The following is a 25082-nucleotide window of genomic DNA, read 5'->3' as shown; positions in this document are numbered from 1 at the left end:
AAAGGACCTTATTCTCTTTCTTTTTTGCAAAAGTTTTTTTTAAATACCCGATAACACATCATCTCACCTAGCTTCATGTTTTGGTATACATCTTTAAAACTAAGAACACTTTCTTTCTAACCATGATGCTATCCATTCCTCAATTATTAACGATTAAAAATACTGATTTTTATGCTTAGTAAAATAAATCAGAGAAAGACAAACAGTGTATGATATCACCTGTATCTTGGTTCTGAAACATAAAACTAGTGAATATAGTGAATAACCAAAAACGAAACAGATACTGAGAAAAAACAGTGCTTACCAGTGGGCAAGACAGAGATAGGGGATTAAGAGATTAAAACCTGCTGTATGTAGGGACTTCCCTGGTGGTCCAGTGGCTGTGTGTCTGCACTCCCAATGTAGAGCGCCCAGGGTTTGATTCCTGGTCAGAGAACTAAATCCCACATACTTCAACTATGAGTTCACATGCCACAACTAAGATCCAGAACAGACAAATATATAAACAAACATTTAACAAACCTGCTATGTATAAAATAAACAAGGACACATTGTATAGCACAAGGAATAAAGTAAGTTGTAAATGGAGTATAACTTTTAACAACTGTGAATCAGGACATGTACATGGAAACATGCAATTATATACTATATATCAACTATACCTCAATTAAAAAAAAACTGGTTCTGTTTTAATTTGAGGTATTAAGTAGTTATGTTCAACTACAGTGATTTCTTGATTGTGACTTCTATTTTAAAAGTTTCATGCCTGCTTCAAAACTGAAGTGTTAGCTAACTTTTACCTAGGTGATAAATCTTGCCTTTATTCCTCCAATCAAGAAACTTCTACTCAAATTAGGAAATATAAAAATGAATAATTTTACAATAATGATATTTTTATAGTTTGCATGATGGAAAAAACATGAAATTAAGGGGGAAGTAAATATTACATTTATTGTGAATACTGAATTCTCCGAAGTTTTCTGAAATAATAAAGCACTGTTGGTGTTCATAGTGGTGACCAGGGCTGCAGTATAATTAAGGAAATAGCAATATGATTAACATGAGTTTGAGCAAACTCTGGGAGATAGTGAAGGACAGGGAATCCTGGCATGCTGCAGTCCACAGGGTCACAAACAGATGGACATGACTTAGCCACTGAACAACAATCTCATTAAAAGTTGTTAATATTGTTATAACTTGGGTCAGAACAGAAAACTGGCCCAACCTGAAGCCCAGTACCTTGAGAATATAACCATATATTTATATACCACTTTATAGTTTTGAAACATTTTCACTTCTTAAAAAGGCATAATTAGCCAAATTACAGAAGAAAACATTGATCAATTTATCCTATTAAAATTAATATATTTTAAAATGCCTGCAAAAATTCTCATTTGATGTAAATAACAATCCAGAGCAGGAGGACCAGCAAGTATTATTATCTCTATTCCATGGGTAAGACAACTGAGGCTAACAAAGAATGTTATTTCTAATACCATGTAACTGTTAAGAAGCCAAGTCATTCAGAAGAATGATTTTATTAGTTTGTTAATGTATTAATATGAATACTCAAACATTTAAGTAATAGTTAATATTCAGAAATCTGATAACCATTTTTATAGTACATAAATTTGTATCTATAATGTTTCACTTTAAAGAAAAAAATTCAAAAGTTTGTTTTGAAAAATTATGATATGAAAATCGTTCTTGAAGAATTTATTAGGTAATATATTATTTAACATATCCTAGTATATAAGTACATATTTGAAGTCTCTGTAATATGGTAAAATTAAAATCATATTTAATTTTTTTGAAATGGTTAAAAGTAAGTTTTGCAAGATAATTTATTTGTTCTAAAGCTAATATGTCAATATTCAAAGCCCAACACAGAGTTTTAAAAGATGTCTGTCTCACATATGAAAAAGTGTTAAGTTATTATAATTTACATTAGGTGAAATGCTATCCCTGGAGCTAAAAAAGCTAGAAAGCTTTCTCCTAAGTGTTTAAACAAGACACTGATACTGGTGACATCTTTAAAGATGTAAGATGAGAACAATCATCAATCATGATTAATTTTTAAGTAGGAATGGATAGCTCAGAGGATTGACCAATAATAACTATAATTCATTAAATTCATAATGAATTTAAATTCATCAATTTAATTCATAAATTCATTGATTTTTCTCACTGATGCTCATCAATTGGTAGTTTAGAAGATTTTACTCGAGAATATTTACAACATTAAAAACACCACCAAAAAAGGAAGAAAAAACAGAAGGAAGGAAATAGACTTAGTGCTGCCAAATGCCATCACTGAAAATCTTACCAAAGACTGAATAGGAAGGAGCCTTAAAACCTTTATACCACATAGGGTTCCTAAGAAATAAATCTGAGGCACACTGGCAGGGCAGTATGAAATGTTTTCTACTGCCACTGGCCATATTGTACCTGTTCTGTGGATAATTAGTCCTTCAGTTCCAAAGCTGTCAATCTGGCACCTTTCACGAGCACTATATTCACTTTAAATAAAACAAACAAAACAAAACAAAATTTATAATTCAAAGAACAAAAGAACTTAAAAACAAAAACTGCAAATTGAACCAACTCTACAGTTGTGACATGAACCAAAAAATAAGAAAAATGAAGTACCAGTAATATTTTACAGTTTAAGATTCTGTTGAACTCTATATCATAACTTTATAAAGTTTAAACCAGATAGTTTAGGTACTTTTGTACTATGCAAGTAAACACTTACATTTAAAAATTTCTTCACTGTATCAGTATCGAAAGTTATATTACTTCATCTTGGTATTCAAATAGGTTTATTAAACTACACTTTACTACAGATTCCATACACACCCAATATTGTGTCCTAAAATGTCTGAATGGCTAACTAGGAAAAAATAAGGAAAATATGTGTTCGTAATTATTAAAAATAAATAAACAATTTACATATATGCACCATACCTGTAGCTGACCATTTAATGAACTCAAGTCTTCTGCTTTCTTCTCTAAAGACTGAACCCAGACTTTTCTCTTTTGTCGGCATCTTGAAGCTGCTGCTCTATTTCTTTCCAGAAACTTCCTCCTTTTTTCATCGGGATCTTCATTAGCTGCTCTTCTTCGACGACCAGTTGTATTTTGGGTCTGTGGAGTTGTGTGAGCTGGAGAAGCCTATAATAGACACAAATGAAAGCTTTTTATATTTGTACCTAGTGATTAAAATTAATATAATAGGCAGTAAAGGATTGCAAAGGTGAAAGTGAAAGTCACTCAGTTGTACCAACTCTTTGTGACCCCATGAACTATACATTCCATGGAATTCTCCAGGCCAAAATACTGGAATGGATAGCCTTTCCCTTCTCCAGTGGATCTTCCCGACCGAGCAATCGAACCGGGCTCTCCTGCATTGCAGCTGGATTCTTTATCAACTGAACTATCAGGGAAGCCCCTTGCAAAGGTGACAGGTACTAATTTTATTTCTAAGTCTCATTGTATACATCAATATTCTGAAGCAATGTGCAAATCACCCTGTTGTTTAACAAATTCCTCGAAATAAATAAGCATTGCTAAACCTAGATTCTCACTAACTGTCACACGAATGTATTCTTTGTTGTTGTTCAGTCGCTAAGTTGTGTCTGACCCTTTGTGACCCCATGGACTACAACAAGCCAGACCTCTCTATCTTTCACTATCTCCTGGAGTTTGCTCAAACTCATGTCCATTGAGGCGGTGATGACATCCAACCATCTCATCTTCTATCACCCCCTTCTCCTCCTGCCTTCAATCTTTCCCAGTATCAAGGTCTTTTCCAATGAGTGAGCTATTTGCATCAGGTGGCCAAAGTATTGGAGCTACAGCATCAATATTCATACAATGAATATTCAGAGTTGATTTCCTTTAGGATTGTATTCTATTCTTTAACATTTGTATAAATAATATTTTCATGTTTATAGAGAGAATACAAAGAAACTTAAAAATGCAATACAAATGATGATGTACAGACATTTTTCCAAGTGCACTTTTAAGCAAACACTATGTTATTATTCAATCCTTTGATAATTATTAAGGTACTAATAAAAATAACTTTTTATTTAAATTCACTATGGGACACCATGGTTTCTATGCTATTTTTGCAATTAAAAAACAGCATTAAACTGTAAATGTTTTTAAAAAAATTGGTTTCTCTAAAATTAAGGAGTTGAAAGTACATACACATTTTAGTGTATTCAGCTTTTCTTCAGTTTCTGAAATTTGGGGTCAGTCTTTTTCTAAGGGTCAGGTTTGTGTAATTATTAATGCTCATTTTCCTTGTAGGTAGAATCCCAGAGTCTAGATTTTCATTTTAATTGGTCCACCTGCCCTGCAAAATCAGCCAGACAGAAATCTTCAGTCATTAGTGATACTGTCCGGTGTTTAGGATTATAGAATATCTTCATGTCTCTCACAAATCCCAAAATTGTGCCACAGAACACCTGAATACAGGAGATGGGATATAAACCCTTGGAAACAGTGCAAAAGAAAGCACTTTGTGGCCATAGACACATGATCCAAAGTAGCAGCCTGAAAACAAATCTCTTGCCTCTACTTTAATGATATTTTAAAATGATGTAAACAAAAATTTCTACATTCTCTTCATCTACACCATAGGCAGAAATCTTTACGTTCTGCAGGTAATTAACCTGAATTATATATATCTCTACCTCTAACAAGGATTTGAGGCTACTTAGAAGCATATTTTCTTCCTTCTCTCCCTTTTCTATTGATTCATTCATTCTACTTCACTGAAAAATATGCAGGAACTATTTTAGTGATATAGCAGTGACAGAGCAGATAAAAGTCCTGCTGTCCTGGAGTTTCATTCCAATACAATAAAGTATAAAAATATAAATAAAAATGAGATCCAGGTAAACTATAGTTAGTACAAGAAAATAAATTACATTCATTTTCTTTTAAATAAACTTTTAAGTATGTAAAAGCCATACTGAACTTGCCAGCCATAGATCAACAGCCGTGAGCTGCATTAGGCTCAGGAGCCAGTTGGCTAACCCTGAATTAAGACATAAGAACACACTCACTTTTCCTCTCTTTTGGCCCCTAGGTAAAGTTCCTTGGTGGATGACAGCCACAACTATTTCACTTTATCTTAAGTTTCACAAAGGTAAAATACTGTTATCTAAACACCTATGCTTAGGAGGTAGTATTAAACTTATTGTTCAGCTGTGTTTCTTTAATTGGAAAGTTTTACTTTTAAATGCTAATATTCTTTAAGTAGAGAAGAAAAACATCTAAATAGAGCTCTGTAACATTTAACAGAAATACAGTAACACTTTATTGCAGTTATATAGAAATAGCAATCATCTAATGGCCAGACACAAATTAGAGTGAAATGGGCCTCTAGTATAAACAGCTGCCGTTAAACCTATCTGCTACTTTGGTGACATTTCACAAGTGTTAATTCAAGAACTGTCTTATATCAGTAATATGGTTCATATATAAATTACTTGTTGAATACAACCAATAGTAAAAAAGTTTTCTTTAAATACTACTGATGGATACTGTACCATTTTAAACCAACATACAGATACTCTGAGAAACATTTACAGAGTGCCCTCAGCAGTAGTAACTGCTTGTTTATTTTTTATATGCTCAACTTTTATGTTGAATTACCTTTTCTTAAGGCTTTTTAAATACACTTTTGGAATAAAAATTTGACCAGATGCACTGGGATGACCCAGAGGGATGGTATGGGGAGGGAGGTGGGAGTAGGGTTCAGGATTGGGAACACATGTACACCTGTGGCAGATTCATGTTGATGTATGGCAAAACCAATACAATACTGTAAAGTGATTAGCCTCCAATTAAAATAAATTTAAATTAAAAAAAATTGACCAGAAAATCTTTTCAAAGTGTACAGTCATTGAAGTCACACTGTATAGTTTTGTTTTTTTGTTTTTTTTTTTAAGGAAAACTGGGTGATGATGATAAAAACACACATACCGGAGTTTCTGTGGTGGATGTGGCTGGCTGTTGTAATGACTGTGGTCGAGATTCCTCTGACTGAGTCCTAACCAAACCACTACTGTGACCTTTGACAGTATCGCCGTTGGTAACTGGAGGATGTTGTTGGGTCAAAGCAGCTTTTAATCTCTGAAATGCAAATACCAATTAAAAAAAAAATGCTCCCTGCTTTCTACCCAAATCTAACTCCCAACACACTTTTAGTTAACCAAATGAGACATCTGTTAATGAATACACAGGCTTTAAACTTAGTTTTTTTTGACTTATTATATTCCACTGCATTCCTAAATATCAGTAAGACCTCAAAGGACCTTTGGGAAGCTTTCCTGAGTCTTTTTTGGCAACTTTTCCTCTCTTCTTTCTTTGGAAATAGCGTAAAGGGGTAGATACTAGAGAAGAGCTTTAGACAAAAGTCCCCTACATGATTCTAATACAATTGTTTTCATTTACTTCAACTAAGAATAATTTAGAAAATTTGTAATTTATTTTCATCTGTGCATATCTTAATATCTATAACTGATCCAGATACCTTAGAAATGAGGTATATATGAAAAGACCACCAATCTGCTTAAGCAAGTGTTAGTAGACATTTTCCACTGCTAATCATTGTAGATTCTGGGTATGATTTTAAAAACAAGGTCAGTAGTGTAAAAAATGTTTTGTTGAGGTATAAGTTACATACAGTAAAACAAAGTCTTTTCAGCATATATTTCTGTGAGTTTTAACAAGCACATACAGTTGTGCAACCTCCTCCTACAATCAGGATACAGAACAGTCCTATCATGCACCAAAACTTCTTCATGATTCTTTCTTGTCACTCTCTCCTCCCACCACAGTTCAGTCACTCAGTCATGTCCAACTCTTTAAGATCCCATCGACTGCAGCACCCCAGGCTTCCCTGTCCATCACCAACTCCCAGAACTTGCTCAAACTCTTGTCCAACGAGTTGGTGATGCCATCCAACCATCTCGTCCTCTGTCATCCCCCTTCTCCTACCTTCAATCTTTCCCAGCATCAGGGTCTTTTCCAGTGAGTCAGTTCTTCACATCAGGTGGCCGAAGTATTAGAGCTTCAGCATCAGTCCTTCCAATGAATATTCAGGACTGATTTCCTTCAGGAATGACTGGTTTGATCTCCCTGCAGTCCAAGGGACTCTCAAGGGTCTTCTCCAACACAACAGCTCAAAAGCATCAATTCTTTGGCGCTCAGCTTTACAGTCCAACTCTCACATCCACACATGACTACCTCCCAACACAGTCCCTGAAAATCCCATCCGTTTTTTGATTCTCAAAGTTTTGCCTTCTCCGAATATCATATAAATGGAACCATACAGTGTATATAATAAGCCTTTTGAATCTGGATTCTTTCCTATAGCATAATGTACCTGAGATCCACCATCAGTAGTTTTTAAATCAGTTTCTAATAAACACTGTGTTGATTTTACAGATTCAGTTCAGTTCAGTTGCTCAATCATGTCTGACTCTGTGATCTCATGAACCATAGCATGCCAGGCCTCCCTGTCCATCACCAACTCCCAGAGTCCACCCAAACCCATGTCCATTGAGTCAATGATGCCATCCAACCATCTCATCCTCTTTCGTCCCCTTCTCCTCCTGCCCTCAATCTTTCCCAGCATTAGTCTTTTCCAATGAGTCAACACTTTGCATGAGGTGGCCAAAGTACTGGAGGTTCAGCTTCAACATCAGTCCTTCCAATGAACACCTAGGACTGATCTCCTTTAGGATGGACTGGTTGGATCTCCTTTCAGTCCAAGGGACTCTCAAGAGTCTTCTCCAACACCACAGTTCAAAAGCATCAATTCTTCAGCACTCAGCTTTCTTTATAGTCCAACTCTCACATCCATACATGACCACTGGAAAAACCCACAGCCTTGACTAGATGGACCTTTGTTGGCTAAGTAATGTCTCTGCTTTTTAATACGCCAATCTAGGTTGGTCATAACTTTCCTTCCAAGGAGTAAGCATCTTTTAATTCCATGGCTGCAATCACCATCTGCAGTGATTTTGGAGCCCAGAAAAATTAAGTCTGACACTGTTTCCACTGTTTCCCCATTTATTTGCCATGAAGTGATGTGACCAGATGCCATGATCTTCGTTTTCTGAATGTTGAGCTTTTGTTAAGCCAACTTTTTCACTTTCCTCTTTCACTTTCATCAAGAGGCTCTTTAGTTCTTCTTCACTTTCTGCCATAGGGTGGTGTCATCTGCATATCTGAGGTTATTGATATTTCTCCTGGCAATCTTGATTCCAGCTTGCACTTCCTCCAGCTCAGTGTTTCTCATGAGGTACTCTACATATAAGTTAAATAAGCAGGGTGACAATATACAGCCTTGACGGACTCCTTTTCCTACTTGGAACCAGTCTGTTGTTCCATTTCCAGTTCTAACTGTTGCTTCTTGACCTGTATACAGGTTTCTCAAGAGGCAGATCAGGTGGTCTGGTATTCCCATCTCTTGTAGAATTTTCCAGTTTATTGTGATCCACACAGTCAAAGGCTTTGGCATAGTCAATAAAGCAAAAATAGATGTTTTCTGGAACTCTCTTGCTTTTTCCATGATCCAGCAGATGTTGGCAATTTGATCTCTGGTTCCTCTGCCTTTTCTAAAACCAGCTTGAAAATCTGGAAGTTCACGGTTCACGTATTGCTGAAGCCTGGCTTGGAGAATTTTAAGCATTACTTTACTACTGTGTGAGATGAGTGCAATTGTGTGGTAGTTTGATCATTCTTTGGCATTGCCTTTCTTTGGGATTGGAATGAAAACGGACCTTTTCCAGTCCTGTGGCCACTGCTGAGTTTTCCATATTTGCTGGCATATTGAGTGCAGCACTTTCACAGCGTCATCTTTCAGGACTTGAAGTAGCTCAACTGGAATTCCATCACCTCCACCAGCTTTTTTGTAGTGATGCTTCCTAAGGCCCACTTGACTTCACATTCCAGGATGTCTGGCTCTAGGTGAGTGATCACACCATCCTGATTATCTGGGTCATGAAGATCTTTTTTGTACAGTTCTTCTGTGTATTCTTGCCACCTCTTCTTAATATCTTCTGCTTCTGTTAGGTCCATACCATTTCTGTCCTTTATCAAGCCCATCTTTGCATGAAATGTTCCCTTGGTATCTCTAGTTTTCTTGGAGAGATCTCTGATCTTTCCCATTCTATTGTTTCCCTCTATTTCTTTGCATTGATCGCTGAAGAAGGCTTTCTTATATCTCCTTGCTATTCTTTGGAAGTCTGCATTCAAATGGGTGTATCTCCTTTTCTCTTTTGCTTCTCCTTTCACAGCTATATGTAAGGCCTCCTCAGACAGCCATCTTGCTTTTTTGCATTTCTTTTTCTTGGGGATGGTCCTGATTACTGTCTCCTGTACAACGTCACGAATCTCCATCCATAGTTCATCAGGCGCTCTGTCTATCAGATCTAGTGCCTTAAATCTATTTCTCACTTCCACTGTATAGTCATAAGGGATTTGATTTAGGTCATACCTGAATGGTCTAGTGGTTTTCTCCACTTTCTTCAATTTCAGTCTGAATTTGGCAGATTAGGACACTAGAGATCATTAGCCCAAGGTCACACAGCCATTAAGCTAGCTAAGATCCTAGATTTAAATCTGGATCTCCTTCTTTTCAAAGTGCAATTTTTCCATGGCACATGTTATGTATATTATCCTACCTCCCCCCACCAAAAAAAGAAGGGAAAAAAAAGAAAATGGAAAAATCAAGAAAGATAATCTAAGGCTGGGTAGCTTGACGTTTCAAAAGACAACTCCAAGGGAATCCCCTGGTGGTCCAGTGGTTAGGACTTCGCTCTGTCCCTGTCATAGGCCCAAGTTCAATCCCTAGTCAGGGACCTAAGATCCTGCAAGCCAAGTGGTGCGAAAGACAACCATGAAGGATTCAGAATGCCAAGTCTGATACTGTAACCGCTAAAGCCATATCACCCCAGATTAGGTATGTTTTCCCCATCTTTTCTGACTGAGTACTTCTTTATGAACTGCAAACAGCAGTTCATAAAGTCCTAGTTTCTTCACTGGTTAGCATATATAAGATATACTGGATATATATATTAGCATACAAAATGTGTACAGCTGAGAAGATACTTTACTGTTTAGAAATTAACTCTGTCTCAAACTATCTGAACAAACTATCTGTAAAACTGGGAAAAATGAAAACTTCCTTGTAGTGCTGAGGTAAAGATTAAATATATAAAACTTCAGTTCAGTTGCTCAGTCGTGTCCGACTCTGCAACCCCATGAACTGCAGCACGCCAGGCCTCCCTGTCCATCACCAACTCCCAGAGTTCACTCAGACTCACGTCCATTGAGTCAGTGATGCCATCCAGCCATCTCATCCTCTGTCGTCCCCTTCTCCTCCTGCCCCCAATCCCTTCCAGCATCAGAGTCTTTTCCAATGAGTCAACTCTTCACATGAGGTGGCCAAAGTACTGGAGTTTCAGCTTTAGCATCATTCCTTCCAAAGAACATCCAGGACTGATCTCCTTTAGAAGGGACTGGTTGGATCTCCTTGCAGTCCAAGGGACTCTCAAAAGTCTTCTCCAACACCACAGTTCAAAAGCATCAATTCTTTGGCGCTCAGTTTCTTCACAGTCCAACTCTCACATCCATACATGACCACTGGAAAAACCACAGCCTTGACTAGACGGACCTTTGTTGGCAAAGTAATGTCTCTGCTTTTGAATATGCAGATATGCAGATGACACCACCCTTATGGCAGAAAGTGAAGAGGAACTAAAAAGCCTCTTGATGAAAGTGAAAGAGGAGAGTGAAAAAGTTGACTTAAAGCTCAACATTCAGAAAACAAAGATCATGGCATCTGGTCCCATCACTTCATGGTAAATAGATGGGGAAACAGTGTCAGATTTTTTGAGGGGGCCTCCAAAATCACTGCAGGTGGTGATTGCAGCCATGAAATTAAAAGATGCTTACTCCTTGGAAGGAAAGTTATGACCAACCTAGTAAAACTTACCTGAGTTATATAAGGATTTCTTAATTTTTTATCAGCTTCCTAACCTTTTTCAAAAATTGAGCCCTCTATTTTCACAGTTCAGGTGTTAGAGTATGGACACCAAAGAATCACAAGAGTTCCTTTACTTTTGTATTTTCAAAATATACTTAGGAAAAAAAGTACTCTGGGATCATTTTAAGGACAGGTTTAGCTCAGCCTGAAGCTAAATATTTAAAATTTTAAATTTTTAATATTTAGTATATTAAAAATTTTAAAAAATATTTAATTTATTTGACTGTGCCAGGTCTTAGTTGCAGCATGCAAACTCTTAGTTGTGGCATGTGGGATCTGACCAGGGATAAACTTGGGTCCCCTGCATCGGGAGCGCAGAGTCTTAGCTACTGGACCACCATGAACTCCTCCAGATGTATTTTATTTTGGAAAATATATTCTCAAGACCACATGGTACACTGCATCTTTCAGAATCCAGGTTAAGATTCCCAGTTCCATTTTTTCTTCCTTCTCTTAAAAACAAGCAGAAATAACCACATTAGCAGCTAAGATTCAGGAAATTGGGACACTCATAACTGATGGGATAATGTGTGGAAGTAGATGGATTAAAACTCATTAGGTAGGTGACCAAAGCAGTACTTGGCTGTAATCAGGAAGGAATACTTAAACTAAATGGTCAAAGAAGTGAAAGCAAAAAGAGAGGAATTTGAAAGTGTGGGTCATATAAACAGAAGGAGGAGGATCTGGGGAGGTGGTCAGTGTGCATAATTACATCTTTTAAAAGCCAATCTATAATAGCGTTAGGTTAGGGCTTTCATTTCTGGATATAAAATGTATAAAAATATAAGTACTGGTTGAAATGTGAAGCTTGGTAAATTATTTGTTGGTAAACATTTTTAAGTCCTTAGGTAGAAAACATAGAATTGAAGAGCATTTAAAGTTTTTATAGTAAAGAGCTTAGCTCTTAGAATTAATGAAATACAGTAACTGCACATAGGGGAGTCTGAAGTACATAAACATCACTCTCTTGAATAATCTTTAGTAGGGCAAGTTACTACCTTATAGAGCACTTAAAAGCAGCATCAGTATTCATTCATTATCCTCTCTTGACTGCCCTAGGGTATACAGTACTCATCCAGTGAGGAAGCTCTAATGTTTGCTCCATGCTGTTACATTGATTACAATGGGTCTAACTTGGAAGTGTGCCACTGGATACAAAATGCAAGAAAAAGATTTTCAAGGGTTAATTAACACTGCTCTGAACTACAGATTTTTTTTAACTATAAACTTTTTTAAACAAACATATTTAAAAACAAATGTATGCTAAAAAAATTACAGTGGGTTAGGAGAAGAAAGTTGTTTAAACGGTGATTCATATACGTTTTACAACTAATGTAAGGATATCTACAATCCACCCACATATATGTTGAGACATTTTAAAGAAGCGTAATTTGGTCCCCCAAATTAATGAAAACATCTATAAATATGATAGATATTTATTTTACAACAGAATTTTGGAGCTACTCAATTAGTCCAATTACCATCTTATAGATAAAGAAATTAAGGCCCCAAGAGTGAAGTTACTTCCTAGGATCACAGAGCAAGTTAGAAGCAGATCCAGGACCAGAAATTCTGTCTGTTGACTCCTGGTTCACTGAACAAACATATTTTAAACAAAAGGTTTTTCAAACTAGAGCTTCTGTCTCACATTAAGTATTCTTTTTTTAAAAAAAATATTTATTTATTTAGCTGTGCTGGGTCTTAGTTGCAGCATGTGGAATCTAGTTCCCTGACCAGAGATCAAACCCCAGCCCACTGCATTAGGGGGACAGAGTTTTTGGCACTGGACCACCAGGGAAGTCCTCACATTAAGTATCTAAGTATATTTTAGTAACCATTAAGAGTATCAGACACTGGTCTGTCCATTACTGGATCAAAATTCTATCAATAGAGAAATCTAATATAAGTAAATGAAGATTAAGTACTCAGAGAAATTATATAAGATTTAACAAGTCTATATTCTCTAATATGTATGTACAATAAAAGCTAGGCATAATTTTAATTTTAAACTAAAGGAAAGAAAGCGAAAATCTTTATTACTATTTTCTAAGCAGACTAGTGCTTTAATGTTAGAGTTAAATTTTAGTGTTGTAAAATTCAGCTACTATGTTGAAAACTTTTTGTCTTAAAGACTGTGTCAATTGAAGAGTAAATGTAGGAAAAAAAAAAAGTGAATATAGTCTTGTTGTGCTGACCAATCTGAGATCCATCTTAAGAGGTAATCTGCTAAAAATAATGTTATTCAAATTCTATGTTATATGTTGTACCCATGAAAGCAAATTTTTATCACATCTGTCAGTACCTGGTAGGAATAAATTACTCGATCATAGTTCAAAGAAAAACACAATGTTCTCTAGAAACAATTTATGAAAAAGTCAGATCCATATTTCATAAGCACCACAAAAGCTCATCAGAGTAATAACCCTCCTTCTCCTGGGTGTTATCCTACCATCTGCTGCTCTATTACTTATCTTTATTTTGCAACTAATTAACAGTATAATCTTCTAAATTCAGCAAGTTAATTATCATTATTGTGGTCTTTGCAGCATCATCAGTCCTTGTGAAATCTTGCTCCCCACCCCCAGAGAACATATGAAAACGAAGTAGGTTGGGAGAGAGTCTGTTTTGTTGGAGTGGGCTCATTTGGTGTTTGCTGATTAGCTTGGCATGCAGAGGGAGGTCAGAAGAATTCTGCTGAACATGAGACTCCATGCAGGGCCCAACTAAGTTAATGTAGGATTCTGAACATTTGCCAAGATGCCCTCTGTCAGCTCTCAGTAGAAACCCCCTGCAGAAGACCTACCAGCTACCCACTTCGTGCAAAGATATCTCTCAGTTTGTCACATAAGTCTTAAAGAAATGATTCTGGGGAATACAACTTAAATACTTAACTAAATCTTCTTAAATGAAATTCCTGGATGGTTAACATTTTCTTATTCAGATGAGTTACTTTTTGATTACAAATATTACATAGGAAATTTGTTTTTGTTTTTTTTTAAAAGAGTAACACAGGTAGCAAATATCTATGATTTAATGTGCTTAATGACAAACAAAACCCCTAAACTATATCTACATTTGGTGAGAGCCAGTGAAATTTTGTAGAAAACAGTAGATCCCAGGAATTTTCCTAGAGTATTAAACAATACTAGGTAATCTTTTATTTGTGGACCCCCCATACATTTTTACTTAAACTAAGTTTTTACTTTTCCAAAGACTTTAAGTTCTTAAAAAACAAAACAAGTACAACTTGTCCTGAAAGAATTTCTTCATAAAAAAAGAAAGATCTTCTTTAAATATTTGTAACAAACACAATGCATATAAATCTTCCAGTAAGCACTGGGCACATGAAAACCAGGCCACCGCAAAAGCATCCTTGGCTATCTTAGGATACAAATAAGTTTCTCTTCAGCTATAGTGTACTACTTATTGTTCTGTGTTCCAATGGTGCCATTTCTCATACATTATTTTTTAACCACATTTTAGCAGAGTTACTATTGTTGTACTATTTAACATTAACAGACTGTGACCACAAAGGTCAAATAAATCCTTAACAGAGATGCAAAATCAAACAGGGAGGATGTTTAAATATTTTCAGAGCTGAAAACAACAAAGCAAAATCCAATTGAAGCAGTGAAAGAAGAAATTACAATGTTTGCTAGGGGACTTCAGACTGGTAAAAAGTCAGAAAAATTATTTAACATGTAACATGAATCTAGGGGATGTGAGCTGGGGACCATTCATTTGGAGAGAATGGAATTCAGAGTTCTATCACTGACAGAGAAAAGAATCCAATCCCATGATCATTTATCTGATCATTAAAAAACCTCTGTGCACTAGGATATGAACCTAGTCTCAACTTTCTTCCATTAGAATTATACAATTATTTATTTAGTAAATCTTTTTAGCCCCCTGATGCTTAATAAAGTAAGAAAATCAATGACACTGACATTTTAATTCAAGTTTAGAAACAATCAAACCAAACCAATCAAAGTCCTACCAACAGAAGAATGGATAAAGAAATTGTGGTATACTCACAGCAGACTACTCAGCAACAGAAAGAAACTACAATACACACAACAACACGGATAAGTTTCACAGACATATACTTAGCTGAACGCAAGAGTATACATTGATTTTATTTACATTGCTGTTGATAAATATTAACAGCTGCGGGACATGGACTGAGGGAAGGGACATAAAGAAACGTGGGTAGATGTTAATGTTCTGTACCATAATAGAGGTGAGTTACATGAATGCACTCAAATTGCACAGTTTAAATTGGTCCGTTTCAATCTATGTAAATTTTACATTTAAGAAAGGCTTATTAAAAAATAATTCAGTGAGGTTAAGGAGTGGTCTGAGGAAGAACTAACAGTTACACTGCTAATAACTGAAGTTGGGTGATGAGTACATGGGGATTCATTACAGAATCTTATTTAGTTTGTATGTAATACTTGAAATCTTCCATAACAAAAAGCTTAAAAAAAAAAAGGAGGGGGGAGGCTAATTTCTGAATCTTTTTATTTAATTAAAAAATAGGACAATCTTATTTACTATCCCAATTTAAACAGGTAATCACCTAAATATGGCTATTTTATATGTTAGCAATATTTTACTAAGAAATTTAATTGGACTGTTAAATTTAAGTGACGCAATTTGTGACTCCCCATGCAATTTAGGGGGCCTTCAACCTATCACTGTGTTTCATACATAAACATGTGAAATACAGCTTTGGTACTTTTCAGTGTACAAGTATACAAAGTATTTTTATTCTTACTAATTAAATTTCTCAAATTTATTCAGTTATTCAGGGAAGCTTACTAGTTTCTATCTTATAGCCAAAAGTATTTCTTTAAATCTGATCTGTTCTTTACAAACTGTGGAGGGAAAAGTCCACTGAATATGTAAAAGTATTCTGAGATGCAGAGAACAACAGGATCTCTTTAACTTCTATTCTCTTCTACACAGTTCTCGCTAATTCAATTTTTCATTATACTAGTTACATTAAGTAGGAAGTGCAAAACACATTCCCAGTGAAGGCCTTCTGCTATCAGGTGAAAAAGATTCATCTTAGTTAGTTCCATGGCTTTGACCTAAACATGGTGTCACATGAAAAATTCTCCTCTTGGATTTTCAAGTTTTTTCACTATCATCAATAACCAGCTAATTTTAATACTCTTCAACCAACTATTATTTATTCAGACAGTATATAAGTTTTACTGTTTAAAAAAAAGTTCTCACATGCCAAATTCAGACTGATTATTTGCATTAATGGAGAATAGCAGTAAAAAATTTAAAGCCTTGCAATAATACATAATGGTTTTTATGGGTACAAATTTATAATGTCAGTGTAGTGCCTAGCATATAACTGAAACAAATAATAGGTGTCTAACAACTATTGATTGATTTTAGTTAAAAATTAGCTCTAAAGTACATTAAATTGTAGAAGGGAGAATTATTTTGATTTAAAAGAAAATTACCCCACTGATCCTCCCACTCATAGCAGCAGCTTCAGGTCATCTACTAAGATAATTAGCAAGTGAGAAAGATTTGAGGCTAAGAAAGACCCCAGGAATCAAAGTTTAATCCCTTTATTTTACAGATGAGGAAAATTGAGTCTCAGAAAAATTAAAGTGGCTTGTTTGGGGGTAGTGAACAGAAGAATTATGAGTAAAATGAAAATATGTCTTCTGCTTCCTACTCTATAGTTTACCCCTTAACACTGATTTCTTAGTGCCTGAAACATAAGTCAAAAATATGGTTTTCCTTTATATATACTGTACACTATTTCAGAATTTTTTCTTAATAGTGTTCTATTCATTTGTATGACTGTTTAAAGTCATTCATTATGTCAGCGCTGCCTTCATTACTTCTAGTTTCAGCTGCAATATCCCTAGCCTCCAGCAGGAGGAGTTTGCCTAAAAAGCCACATCAAACATCAGACAAACCAATGATAAAAACTAGAACTTTACTCCCAATCGATTTATTTGCTTTCAAGTACCAGTACCCTATCACTATGCTAATTAAAACTTTCCTTTTCCAAACTTTCTGGTGCCCCTATAATGTAATACAACCCACAAATTTATAAAATTTGATCTAAATTGTACATCTGAAGTGGGCTTTAACTGAAAAAGCTAATTCAAAACAGGGTCAAGATATGTACAGAACAAACAAAATCTTGCCTACCATTTTTGCTTCTGACTGCACTGGTTGAGGAGAGGAAGGACCTGGAATTCCTGGAACACTAGGCACCATGGTGACTGGTCGAACAAGCTATCAGAAGATATTGAAAAATAATTACTAGAGAATATATTCAAAATGAGACTTGTACTTTATTTGCAAAATGGCTGCTATAATAACTTACATAATAAGTATATATTAATATGTATATGAAAATATATTATACATTAACAGAAAGTATATATTGTGTTGGCCAAAAAGTTCCTTCTGTTTTTAAAGTAAAAATAAGACACATTTTTCATTTTCATCAAGAACTGTACTGAACAACATATTCACTGTTTTGTTCCACTACCTTCTGCCATTTTTCAGACAAGTTAATGATTCTGTCTTCCCAAAACTTTTTTATCTTTTTGAGCAAAGAACTGTTCTAGGTTCCCGTTATAATTTGTTTAAAAAATGGAATGGTTTCATTACCTTTCTAATCACATGTAGAAATAACAGTCAAGAAGGTTTTTTTCACTTCACTTACATGGGACCCAAATATCAAAGTGATGATTAATCAAGCTGGTACAAATGATTTTTAGTGCTTGATTTGGATATTTTGAGTATGTCAGCTATCAAACTCATGATGTAAGATTGAGTGTTCTTAATTAATGCCTCGATTTGATCACTATCAATTTCAACAGGACTACCCAACCATGGGGCATCGTCCAGCAAGAAATCTCCAGCACGAACTTCACAAACCACTTTTGACACGTTGTATCAGACACAGCACCTTCTTCATTTACTACACTTTTTTTTTTTTGCATTTCATTGCGTTTTTACCTTTCTTGAAATAATAAAGCATAAATGTGTTGAAAATGTTGCTTTTTCTTTCATCTTCAATATTAAAATGGCTATAAATAACTCACTGATTACAATTTTTTTTACACTGATATGACAGCTGTCACAATACAATCTAACAAAATTGTTTCAAATGAAATTAAAGACAACTGAGTGCCACTAGAGCCATCTTATGGGGCGGGACTGAATGAACTTTTTGGCCAACCCAATATATTACTATTTCTATTGTTAATATAAATGTAATCATTGATAAAATTATTTGAGACTGCAGAATCAGAAAAATGTATCTGAACCCTTAATGATCTTAATCCTGATTTATCCTTCAAAAATTGTCAATTTTTCTGAGACATTCATTTTTAATCTTCAATTTTCATAATTTACTTTTTTAATAATTCCTTCTTATAGAAATGAATAATATTCAGAGTGATGCAAAATTTCTCACAGATCTGTCACACCCCCATTTTGAATGAGAAAGAATGTTAAAACTTGTATAACTAGGCATAAAAAGTAATTTCAACAATGAACTTTGCTTTTCTAAAATATATACATGTGAACTATGCTTTTCTAAAATATATACATATAAAATTTATAAAATATATACATGAAAGTTCTTTAATACATTAAATAAAGCATAATGACAAAGGAGAACCTGATCACCTCTAGTAATTTCACTAATAATACTACTTAACAGATTTTCCATTGTCTTTTGCCTTCTTTTAAAAGAACGTAATATCAACACTGAATGATTAGTTATTGTATACTGAAGTATATCTCTTTTTCATTTCAGTTTCTCTCACTGCAGTTACATTTAACAGGATACCATATAAACCCAGATACAAGAATGTTTCCCCATCAAAAATATCCGGAGAAAAGAGAGAGTAGTCACCTTATATTTGAGTCCTTATAAAACTCTCAAATAATGCATTTTGAACTACAAAGTTCCATTTGAAGACAACACATTACCTTGATTTTGTGGAAATATCTGAAATATTACAATCAATGCTAATTTTGGATACTTAGAAAGGTCACTTTAGTTAATAAAGTAAGTATTTAATATTAATTTTAGTTAATATTCATGAGAATATAATCTCACCAAAAGTGTTCTGAGGATATAATCTCACCAAAAGTGTAAGGAGGATTTTAAAAATAATTTTTAAAAACTATACAATGATTATATTGTACTGACCAGAAATATCTATCTACAAGGTGAAAAAAAGAGACTGTATTTTTGAGTATTAGGACTTAATGTAAGATTTCCAGGATTATAATAGTAGATTCAAAAAGTGTTACACTGAAATTATTTAGATGAGGATGAAAATAACGTGTTTTGGAAAACTTTGTGAGGTTCCTTACAAAGTGGTTCTAATGACAAAAACTTGAATATTAAAGACACATTTGAAGATTCTGTTATTTTATGAAATGTGAGAATAGAAAAAAAGAATTATTTATAATATATTATTCCAAAGAATGTGCCTTTAAATACTAAGTTACTGAATAGTATAAGTAGATATTTAACTACTATGTCTTTCAACATTTATATAATTAACATGCCCCTCAAAAAACTTCTTTTTGATCTTCTCATTAGGAAAAATGGTAACTATCTATTGTCCATTCTAGTAGACCATTTAGATTTTCACATGCTTGGGACAGCAAAGGAATTCCATAAACCCAACATGACCACAGAAGTTCAGAATGCTTTTATAAACAATTTCTCTAATAATCAAAATAACATAGTTACCTGATAAATGTTCCAGTATAAATATCTTCTTACAAAACAGAGATCTATGTTAATATTTTTTTTTAATACATTTATTTTTATTTGTTTGGCTGTGCTGGGTCTTGGTTGCGGTACATGGAATCTTTGATCTTTGTTGAGGCACGTGGGATCTAGTTCCCTAACCAGGGACTGAACTCGGGCCCACTGCATGTGAGCGCAGAGTCTTAGCCACTGCACCACCAGGGAAGTCCCCTATGTTAATATTTGAATTCTACAAATCTAGCAAATTGAAATGGGTTGAATAAGGAATTAGTTTTTTTTTTTAATTCAACCTTATGTTTATTTTTTTAATTTATTTTTTAATTGAAGGATAATTGCTTTACAGAATTTTGCTGGTTTCTGCCAAACAGCAACATAAATCAGTCATAGGTATACATATGTCCTCTCCCTCTTGAACCTTAGGAATTAGTTCTTAATATTAAAAATAAAAGGAAAACAATTAAGATTTCGAGGATTGAAAAATGTTATTTATCCAGTTATGTTTGCCTCGAAAGATTTATGCTATCACAGTAAATATCAATGAGTAAATATTACTTAACACTAAGTATTTTGTTGAATTCAGTTTCATAAACTAATCAAGCAGCCCCAAGTGTATTTTCTGATTATAAAGATCAGTTTTCTATAAAGAAAATATTAAATAGTCTAAAAACTTACTGGGACTGCAGCTGGAACATGCACATTAGAACTTGTGATTGATGCAGGAATCGCAACAGGCATGGTTTGTCCATTAGGAAGATGTAACAGAAGAGGAAATGGGCCTGGTACAGGACTAAGGAAAACAAAAGAAGGGCAATTAGAAAAAGGAAATCCGTATCAATGATGTCTAAAAAATATAAAAGTATTTTTACTATTATAATTTAAAAATAAATTTTCTGGAGACATCTAAAAAATTAATAAACAAAACAGAAGAGAAACAGAGAACAGACAGGTGGTTGTCAGAGGGAAGGGAATGGAGGGATGAGAGAAATTAAGAGGTACAAACTTCCAGTTGCAAAGTAAATGAGTCACAGGAATGAATTCGCAATGTGAAGAATATAATCATTAACAATGTAATATCATCCCTGTATGGTAACAAAGGTGGTCAGAAGATACTAACTTATAGTTGGAAGACACATAAGTACTAGGGATGTAATGTGTATGTGTGTGGTGTGCTCAGTCATGTCTGACTCTTTGCAACCCCATGGACTACAGCTGCTTGCCAGGCTCCTCTGTCCATGGAATTTTCCAGGCAAGAATCCTGGAGTGGGTTTCCACTTCCTTCTCCAGAGGATCTTCCGGGCCCAAGGATCGAACCAGCATCTCTTATGTCTCCTGCACTGGCAGGTGGGTTCTCTACCACTAGCGCCACTTGGGAAGCCCTAAACGTTCACTGTATATCTCAATAAAACTGGAAGAAAAAAAAAAGAACAAGAGGTCCAGCCCAAGGAAAATGCCCATGTGACAGATACAAACTTGATACCATTTCTTATAAAATGAACAAAATACCCACAAAAAATCATACATGGTGTATATATGCTGCTCAAGTAATTAAACCAACATTTCTGAACCACTGCAAAGCACATTGTAAAATTTAATTAGTTTTAATTGCATCTTAAATGCACAATGTATGCAAGCAGTATAGGAAAAAAGGAAAAAAAATGGGGAAAGCTACGAATTTACTTAGAGAACAAACTGCAATATATTAATTGAGAGAAATTCTTATCAGAAAGCTCTTGAGAGCTCCCTGTAAAAACTGAAAGAAATGTTTTGTGTCAGTCACTCAGTTGAGTCTTACTCTTTGCAACACCATGGACAATAGCCTGCCAGGCTCCACTGTCCATGGGATTCCTCCAGGCAAGAATACTGGAGTGGGTAGCCATTCCCTTCTCCAGGGGATCTTCCTGACCCAGGTCTCCCACATTGCAGGCACATTCTTTACCATCTGAGCCACCAGGGAAGCCCTGAAAGAAATGTTATCTAGTGATAAAGATAATCTTATGTGTTTTGTGTAAAATAGCATGAAAATAAGAGACCATCTTAAAATCACAATCTGCGTTGTCTTTAAAATTAAGCTCTGTATATGTTTTCTAATGTGTTAGAAAACATTCACATTAAAAAAAAAATTACCCAAGCATTTTTTCCAAAAATAAAAGCATGCAAAAATGATTAACACACAAAACTAATGCCACAATTAGAATAATTAAATGTCTTAGGAAAACCATGAAAACAAAAACTTAACAATTCAGAAAATTCAATGACTGGCCCAAATCACTTACACAATTGGCCTGTTGGAGGACGGTGCCTGGGTGATTACAGTACTTGACGTTGGTGAAGGTACTGCCTGCTGAATAATGACACTTGAGTCAGAACTTGTAAGCAGCACATTGGGAACTTGTAAAGATGCTGGACGAACGATAGCTGATGTAGGCTGTGCAGTTTGTGCCAATGGTACTTCCTATTTAATAATGAGATGGAGAAACAATGAAATTTAAAAATCCAAGTCAATTCATGTACCTTAATGAATAGAATGACATGTCTTAAAAAAACCCCACAAACTCAGTACTAAGTATCACCCCAAAATATATTAATATTTATTTAAAGTTAATTATGAGAAAATTGTTTCAAATGCAGTGTTAATATTTTAATTTAAAAAACATCTGAGTGGTTTTTTTCAGTACAACTTGTTTTACCATCAATCTAGAAATAACTTAGGCTGGGCAACTTGGTTATATAACTCCATGAGAATTCTAGTAAAAAATAAAACTACAATTCCATTCTCATGGAAGTACAGAACTTAAAATCCAGATGGGACTTCCTTGTCCTACTCCATCATTATATTGTATAAAGAAGAAGTAGGTCCAGGAGACTCTTTTATAGTTGATATCAATTCAATAATAAAAATGTTAAAATTTTTTTTTAAGTAATACAAATGTTTGCCAATTTCAGATAACTATCTCTACATTACCAATAATTTCTCAGTATCAAAAGGTGAAGTAATATTAATACCTTGAATGTAAAACTAAACTATTGTAGTAAGATCTTTCCAAAGTAAAGAAAAACACGGAACCTTATAGATGGTCTTTTCCCCAATTTACAGATTAGAAAACAGATTATCCAGAACTCCATAACTAGTATAAAAATTGGTCCACCATGTTCCTTGAATTTGCCTTTATACTGCCATTTATTCTCACAATTTTATTAAGCTACACAGGAAGAAAAATAAACTAGTACTATTGGAATTTCGTTTACTTGACAAGTTTGAGAAATTACAACATGCCCTGAAGGACTAGGAGGAAAAGAGACAGTAAACAAGTAAAACAAACCAGAAAATTTTGGACAGTAATGTCTTACAGACTAACAGTATAACATAATATCAATAAATCATGAGAGATTAACTGAGGGAAAGTTGGAGTTGGCTACTTTAGATAGCATAGTGAGGTAAAGTGAGCTTCTTTGAAAAATGGCATTTGAACTGGTACTGAAAAGATGAGGAGCGCATTCTAGGGAGAAGGAAGCAATACCAAGAGCAATGTCTTTGAGGGAGGGAAAAGCTTAGAATATCTGATGAACACTTTCATAGGAAAGGAATGAGGTGAGGTTGGATAAGAATACAAGTCTAAATCAATGATGGCTTACGGAGAAGTGTGAATTACCTTAAATGCAAAGGCAAACCACTGAAGGATTTTAAGCACGGAAGTGACATATTAAAAATATACAGTCTAGCTTCCCTGGTGGCTCAGCTGGTAAAGAATCCACCCGCAATGCAAGAGACCTGGGTTTGATCCCTGGGTTGGGAAGATTCCCTGGAGGGGAACAGCTACCCACTCCAGTATTCTGGTGAGTGACTTTCACTCACATACATATATATTCAGATATACATCTACATAAATCTAAGTATTCTGTATATGCTTGTGTTTGGACACTTTCTGCATGTTTGTTACATTTCAATTAAAAAGAATTTAAAAAAGAAAAACAAAGCCACCAATTAAGAAAAATATACAGCTAATGAAAAATAGGTTGGAGATGGAAGTAGAAAGTCCTGGTAATTGTTAAAAGTTTTATTAACTGAACAATATATTAACAAATAATTATTAACAATTATTAGAAGGTAACAATAATCCAAGTAAAAGATGATTTGGACTACAGTTGCGACAGTGAAGATGAAAGAGATAAATTAAGGATATATTCAGGAAGTAGGTTTGGTAAGATATGCTACTGGTTTCATTGAGAAGAAAAAGAGGGAATTAAGTATTCTTTATTTTTGGCCAGAGCAACTAGGTGGATGGAGAGGAAATTTACTGAGACGAAGAAGATTGGCGGGGGGGGGGGGGGGGGGGGGGGGGGGGGGTGGTGGTGGTGAAGGGCTCTAATTTAGACATACTACGTTTAACATGACACATAAAGGGAAATGTCAAGACAGAGCTGCATATGAATATGGAAATCTGGGAAATATCTGGGTTGATACAAATTTGGAAACCAGGTAGATGGTTTTTAAAGTTACAGGTCTGGATGAGTGCATTTAAGAAGGAAAAAATTGAGAAAGAAGGGGGCTCAGAATTTACTTCTTACAACTATTCCAATAACTATGCCCTGCCCAGTGTGAGCTAATGACTGAAGAATGCAGGAAGAAGAAGTACCCCTAAGAGGGCTAAAGCAGCAACCAGCAGGAAAAAACTGTTGACTGTGAAGGGACTGGAATATTCTCTAGGTAAAAGATATTTATATCAAAGATTTAACAGCATTTCTTATAACTGTGATAATGTGGAAACAATATTTACATTCAAGATCTGTAAATACATTATGATAATGACAAAATAAAGTGCAACCATTAAAAATAATGACTTTGGAAAATTTTCCAATGGCATGGGAAAATCTTCATTAATGCTGACTGTCTAAAACATGATATAAAAAAGTAAACTATGATTCTTCTTGATATTTATCTTTTTATCCCTTTATACTTCTATGTAACTATTCACTTGTATATGTGTGAAAGTGTTAGGCAGCTCTTTGCAACCTCATGGACTGTAGCCTGCCAGACTCCTCTCTGTCCATGGAATTCTTCAGGTAAGAATCCTCCAGTGGGTAGTCACTCCTTCCTCCAGGTGATCTTCCCAACCCAGGGATTGAATTCGGGTTTCCTGCACTGCAGGCAGATTCATTACTATCTGAGCCACTACAGAAGCCCAATATATATATGTATATTTCTACGTATAAAGGTTATGCATATAT

At 34.8% G+C, this 25082-nt stretch overlaps 1 protein-coding gene across 9 annotated transcripts in view; it reads right to left on the bottom strand.

Moving 5' to 3' along the window:
* Positions 1-25082, bottom strand: part of ATF2 (activating transcription factor 2) — a 79658-nt gene that overhangs the window by 14617 nt on the left and 39959 nt on the right. For all 9 annotated transcript variants that reach the window (XM_060409743.1, XM_060409744.1, XM_060409741.1 and 6 more), the window contains 5 exons: positions 22130-22308; positions 20529-20643; positions 17261-17347; positions 6001-6150; positions 2968-3174 (listed from right to left, as the gene is read on the bottom strand). In XM_060409743.1, the coding sequence (XP_060265726.1) occupies positions 2968-3174; positions 6001-6150; positions 17261-17347; positions 20529-20643; positions 22130-22308 (738 nt within the window). The remainder of the gene's footprint in view (positions 1-2967; positions 3175-6000; positions 6151-17260; positions 17348-20528; positions 20644-22129; positions 22309-25082) is intronic.

The sequence above is a fragment of the Ovis aries genome, chromosome 2, assembly GCF_016772045.2.
Source record: "Ovis aries strain OAR_USU_Benz2616 breed Rambouillet chromosome 2, ARS-UI_Ramb_v3.0, whole genome shotgun sequence".
NCBI classification, from domain to species: domain Eukaryota; kingdom Metazoa; phylum Chordata; class Mammalia; order Artiodactyla; family Bovidae; genus Ovis; species Ovis aries.
The sequence above is the reverse complement of the archived record's forward strand: the minus strand, read 5'-3'. Positions and strand labels throughout refer to the sequence as shown.